The sequence below is a fragment of the Acyrthosiphon pisum genome, chromosome A2, assembly GCF_005508785.2.
Source record: "Acyrthosiphon pisum isolate AL4f chromosome A2, pea_aphid_22Mar2018_4r6ur, whole genome shotgun sequence".
In the NCBI taxonomy this organism is placed as follows: Eukaryota; Metazoa; Arthropoda; class Insecta; order Hemiptera; family Aphididae; genus Acyrthosiphon; species Acyrthosiphon pisum.
This window is the reverse complement of record NC_042495.1, coordinates 4,867,606-4,874,141: the sequence shown is the minus strand read 5'-3', so window position 1 is coordinate 4,874,141 and position 6,536 is coordinate 4,867,606. Positions and strand designations below refer to the sequence as shown.

Genomic DNA, 6,536 nt, shown 5'->3' with positions numbered 1-6,536 from the left:
CAGCTTTATATCTAAGGATTGAAAATTAAAACAAGATTTCACGTAAATATTTAATTCTGTTACCAAAAATTCTAAGAAATACATAAGCACAGTTTATTTTTATAGTCATTTTAAGTTCAAATTTGGACGAAATTACATATTAAAAAACCTGGAATAACTATTTTAGTTATTTTGTTGTGATTGTATAATATTACTTGTGGGTACTTGAAACTTCTAAAGTATACTATTATATATCTATGATAGTACCATGGTTTGTTTTTGATGTATAACGCGTTACCTAATGGATATTGTGATATGATTAATTTGGAATTTATTATTGATACCTATTATAGGTCAATTTTTTTTAATACTATAGATAAGTATACCTATAATAGGTATGTCTAATACCTAGACTGACAAACAGTCTCCGCTCAGAATCGTTTTTCTTATACAGTGATATTATATCATTGAATTCAAATTTAATACTATCTATTATACAGTGACCCACTTGTAACCTACTGTACAGCAGAGCGACATCCACTTACCCACCTTTTTTTTTGTTAAAACTAAATATTTAAAAAAGGATAACCCAAACATAATTTTGCCTAAACCTTCAATATTATTATTTATTTATCTGTATATAAAAACATGAATTTATAGTAACTTTTTTACATTTATAGAACATTTTTGTGTTATTATTTATGTTTGTAAATTGTAAGTAATTTTAACAGTTTTTTTTTTTTTTATAATGAATTTTTGGTCATCAAGTACCACCTAGCAATGATATTTGTACTGGGACATTTGGCTCATTAAAGTTAACCTTTTACAATCTTTTAACATTTGTGATGGTAATAAACTATTTTGCATTTATAAAAAATAAAAAATAAAAAATTTGGTTTATACAGGCACATTGAAAATAAGTGTACCAGGTAGCGAGCCAAACCGACGTTGTTTAATTGTGTAATTTATGTTGTAAAACTACAGTCTTAGTGTAATATTGCCATTTAAATTATTATTATTTACTTTTTGTGGGGTGTCAACGAATGCTCGAACAAATATTCTGTACTTCACATTTTGGTCTAGTTTTCGATTGAGGAATCCATCGTATGTCTCACCATTGCCTAGGTAAAATGTCCAAGGTATGGTTCTATGAGGGAATTTAGCTGCGATATAAGGCTCACCCTCAGCTAATAACTCTTGTTGGGAAATTTCAACAAGCTAAAATTTAAAACAAATATATTAAATAACCTGTTACATATTAACTACCAAATATTATGTATTAGTGATGCTTACTTTTTGATTTAAAAACTCATCTGGATTCATAAGCGCAGTGTCTGGATTTTCTGGAACAACTACAACGTAATAATGACAAATTGGACCATATTCTTCTGATGCTTGAGGTAATATAACCTAATGTATAACATAAAACAAAGTTTATAAATGTGTATTTAGTATAATTAAATAATTTTACTCACGTGTATTTTCTGCATGTTTACAACGCCAAAAAAGTCAGGTTTGACCATTGGTTGTGGAGCAGCCATTTGAGTGGTAACAGTAATTCTTGAAGGGGGTCTATAGCTACGGTCAGATGGTACAGCACTAACATTTACAGCATAGCTTATAAATGGAGATAATTCATCGATTGTATGGCTCAAAACATATTTATCCAATTCTATTATTCGAGTTGGTACCATTTGCAACTGGGTTACGCCCTGCGAATCTCTAAATTCTTTAACTGCATTAAATGAGATCTTGTACCCGATTGGATTTAATTTTATAGGCGGAGTCCATGATAAAGTCATGCTGTGGGTGCTTACATCTGATGCACGCAAGTTTAATGGTACCTCGTCTGGTTTTACTATGACGGTGATTTTCTCGGACAGTCTTCCAAAACCCTGTAAATCAACAAGTATCAATTAATATAGTTAATTATAAAAAATGAAAAAGAGGCAATTCAAATAAATAGATACTATATTATTTACATTATCGATGCGCGCTGCCACTGCTATAGCATACTGTGCCATTTTTTCAAGATTAGCAAGATCTGTGGATTCAGTGGCAGGGACATCTTTTACATTCCATTGATTGAGATCTTCAACTGCTGTCATCGTATAGTAAATACGATAACCGTTAATTTTTACTCGCACTGGGACGGCTTCCCACCACACTTGTATACTTTGATCTGATGTTGCTACAGCCTTAACACCCATGGGAGCACGAACCATTTCTCTGGTAGTGTTTATGGTCATACGTGGACTCCACGGTCCTTCACCTTCAGCAGTCACTGCTCTAACTGTGACAACATATTCTGTGGCTTCTTCTAGACCAGAAAATACCGCCTAAGACAAAACACAAAACATATTAATACAGTTAAATCTGATAATATTATAATAAATATGTAAGGCACACATAAGAGGTGGCACTTGGCTGATATAATTTTACATTACATGCATATAATTTATCATAGTTACACACGCATACAGTAGTTTAACTGAATTCTTATTAATATTTATAAACTTTTAAATACTTATTTTATATTAATATTATTGGAATTTGATATTTACAAATTGTATTAAAAATATAAAAACTATATTTTTGATGTTATTAAGAATTTAAAAACAAAATTTATTTTATACTATTAATTAATAATATGTAACAATGACATTATTATCTATTAGCCTAATAGTTGTAAGTTATAGTTTAAACATTACATAATATTATATTATTATTAATTAATATTGTGAACATATTATGTTAATCATAATTCAAAAATCAAACAACTAATTTTCTTAGGTAAATATAAATTTCAAAGTAACTTATGTTTTTGTTCAATGTTGACAATTTAACAACTAACGTTAAGTTTATTTTTTTCAATTTGAATTTGTCAATAAATGTTTAATGTACACAAAAAAAAATGTAGAGATGATTGTGTTAAAAATTATAAATACACTTCCAGATAACTCTTTGAGAAGAGGAAAGCAGATCTTCACGGGTCACCCATTAAGATACGCTAACTGCTAACTAATTGTTTGTATTTAATTTATTTAATGTTTACACTCTTTATACCTTTTTCAGTGTGGTATTTCTATGTGTGATGGTCGACTGATCAATTTTTTTGTGAAACTGTACGTCGTAGCGGATAATCTGTCCGTTGCGATGTTCGCGAGACGGTTCGTCCCACACTACACAAACCACGTCAGGTGTTTGAAATTCGTACGACACGTTTATCGGCGGACCAGTCGGTGGGCCTTCGGGAGTGTTGAAGTACTCTGTGGCTTCTTGGCCAAAGCCCACTTGGTTTTGACCAGATATATGAAATTCGTACTCAACGCCGCGTTCTGAAAAACAAAATTAGTTTAGTATCCACTAACGAACAATCAATCGCAAACTAAAGGTCGACCGATCAAAACGCCACGTTAGAATATATACCTAAATCAGTGATGCGCCTCTTGTTCTCAGTCAACATGATCTCCAACATTTCTTGTCCCCTTATCCCGTAACGCAATTTGTATCCCAACAGTTCGCCATACGTGTTCGTCGGCCTGGTCCATTCTAGTTCGATATTGACCTTTGGTTCTCGTTCCAAAACCCTGCAAGACATCGTAGTATTATTTTTTAGAGCAGAATATCGCTTTTGTTTTCGTCACGCGCGTATATGAACATAAAATATAATATTTGTGAATTATTGCATATTGCATTCATTTAGTCGGGGACTATCGTAAATATAAGTACTTGAGGTTCACGACGGGCCGAACAGGTACGCCGCCGGGTGTTTTGATTTTGGCAGGATAACTGCGGTCGCCGTCGCCCTTACGAGTGATGGCCGCCACCTGGATCGCGTACAGGGTATCCGGTTGCAGGCCGGTGACGTTGCTCTCTAGTGCGTCCGTAACGTCGAATCTCAACGGTTCGTTGAGCAGCGCATTGCCCTGTGGTCAAAGAAAAACGAAGCGGATTAGATAAACAATAATAATTGCGAAATTATGATCAACATCAGTTTATAATCATCCGGCGACAACACGCATACCTCGGGCTTGGCTTCTTGGACGTGTATGTGATAGCCTCTAATGATTCCGTGACGGTCCTCTTCGGTGGGTGGTCGCCACTGCACGTGTATCGTCGTCGAGTTGACGGGCAGTACTTTGACGTCGGTAGGAGGTCCTGGCACTGTTATATACCGATACACATACATGGCGAGTTAGATATGTTTAGTATTTAAGAAAGTTTTACAGAACGTTGTGCAAACAAGCGAAATGGTAAAAAGGATTAGAACATTGTCAATTCCTTTTTTTTTTTGCATCCATTTGACTTGCGTCACTCCGATAACGGCCATCGCGTTTTATTTGCGAGAAAAAAATAACGTTGTCGGAGTGAATATTATATATTATAATATAATATAAAAAAGTAAAAAAACAATTATATTATTTCAAACAAAAATCAAAATTTGGAAGGTGAATAAAAGATAAATAAATCGGGGTTACACTATTAAAAAAAAACCAATAAAATTAAATGATTAGGATAACACAAAAATAAAAAAATACATTTAAGGATTGTTATATTGATCAAAAATCAAAATCTACCAAAAAAATATCAAGGATTACTCTGGTTAAGTACTGTTAAAAAATATAAGTAAAAGGAAAAAAATCCAAAAATATTAAATGTATCGCCGAGCTAGCCAACGGACGATCACTGCTACGGGGTGAGAAAAAAAAATTAAAAACCTTATAATTTTCGTCCACTACTACGTTTTGGTTGCGTTGATATTTGTGTACTCACTATTCATTTCTGGACGACCAGATCACCACGGGGAGACAGACACGACGGTTTCGCATAAAAAATAGTGCGAAATCGTACCAAAAAGATACAATAAAAATACTTTTAGTGTCAAAAATACAAAAAACAAAAAAAAAATATAAATACGCAGTCGTATTATATATTTTATAAATACGTGTGTGTAAAAATGATGTGCGTAAAAAAATTGTCGAGCTGCCAAAATACAAAATGTGTGCAGCGTTACCAAAAAAAAAATATAATAATAATATATATATATAAATATATATTATTTGGGAAAAGACTTCCGTCCGAGAGACGGAATAGAGCTAGGGTATATGTATTATATAAATATAATAAAAGAGAGACGAGAGAGAAAAAAATGTGAAAAAGAAACACAGCAGATATATTTATTACGTACCTACGGATAGTATGTTTGGATCGAGTGCGATAAACAATTGCACGCACGCATGTCATCGAACAATTCTTGTATAATATACGCAATATACAGTGTATATATTTATATATAAAGTGATATTTTACAAAATATATTATATATACAGTGAAGTATTGTGAAGTAATAGATGGGGGATCACATCTACCACTCCATCCCGATAGCCTTTAAAAAAATCCTTAAAATTATGTGTTTGTATACAAATTTTGAATTTTATAACAAAATCATAAGTGATATTGATTTAAAAATGCCCCAATTAACTTTACGTTTTACTCATTATTAAACTAAAATAAAAAATAACATATCAGCTATAACAATAGACGTCATATTATTATTATAAATAATTTAGTGTTGGTATAAGATATGATGACAGCTTCTTGGGTATTCGTATCTACATTGTCTAGGATTTTTCCCATAGTTAATCTCAAAACCCCAATTGAAAAAATCTCGACTACTTCACTGTATGTCTATATATATATATCATATATACTATACATATTTTATTTATAAATTGGTTTACAATACAATAATATATATTATTATGTGTACATTATGTGTGATTATCCAAGCGATGTGCATTATATTAACTTAAAGCCGTGTATTCTAGGTGCAACTTAATGTTATACAATATTATAGTGGTGCTCGAAATTCAAGTTCTGACCCATAACCATGTATCGACGCATATTGTTGTTGTTGTTATATCTATATACGCGCACATTATTATAGAGCTGGCATTATATATAATTATATCGACGATATAATAACAATTAATTTGCCCGAATCGGAATTCGACGAATATATTATACTCACATGATATTCAACAGTATATTATCATCGTACCTATACCATGTACATAATATACCGTAGTCCACAGTTATACTAGTGATATGTGTTAATTGTGTCGTGCGTTACGTATCTAATTAATTACTCCATCAGAGTTTATAGATTGATTGATTTTGACCGAACACTATAATGTGTAATGATAATAATATATGTATGGTACATTCGCGAAGACGAAGACGTAATTCATACGTACGATCTTCAGGGTGTGATTGAAACAGAACTAATAGGAATCTGCCGATAAGGATGACAGCGGCGATATTTTGAAAGACGCCACAAAATCCCCGTCATACATTTTTGTCACATTAATTGTCCGATGAGAATAAAACGCGATTGACATTTCAGGGGACGTTCCTCACAGACGATTACAACAATACGGACCTTAAGGGGATTCGATACCGTGATTTTCTGTTTTCGTCTAACACACGCGTGACATAGTATTTTAGACGTGTTTTTTGCCAAACATACCAATTGATCTAATGAAGCGATAAGA

At 32.5% G+C, this 6,536-nt stretch overlaps 1 protein-coding gene across 3 annotated transcripts in view; it reads right to left on the bottom strand.

The window, feature by feature from the left end:
* Window positions 1–6,536, bottom strand: part of LOC100166228 (tyrosine-protein phosphatase Lar) — a 29,809-nt gene that overhangs the window by 12,324 nt on the left and 10,949 nt on the right. For 2 of the 3 annotated variants that reach the window (XM_003242929.4, XM_016802578.2), the window contains 8 exons: window positions 4,007–4,146; window positions 3,712–3,908; window positions 3,409–3,569; window positions 3,046–3,317; window positions 1,962–2,318; window positions 1,455–1,874; window positions 1,273–1,389; window positions 1,003–1,197 (listed from right to left, as the gene is read on the bottom strand). In XM_003242929.4, coding sequence (XP_003242977.4) covers window positions 1,003–1,197; window positions 1,273–1,389; window positions 1,455–1,874; window positions 1,962–2,318; window positions 3,046–3,317; window positions 3,409–3,569; window positions 3,712–3,908; window positions 4,007–4,146 — 1,859 coding nt within the window. Of the gene's footprint in view, window positions 1–1,002; window positions 1,198–1,272; window positions 1,390–1,454; window positions 1,875–1,961; window positions 2,319–3,045; window positions 3,318–3,408; window positions 3,570–3,711; window positions 3,909–4,006; window positions 4,147–4,755; window positions 4,765–6,536 lie in introns of all 3 variants that reach the window. The other variant, XM_016802577.2, reaches the window with a different exon arrangement.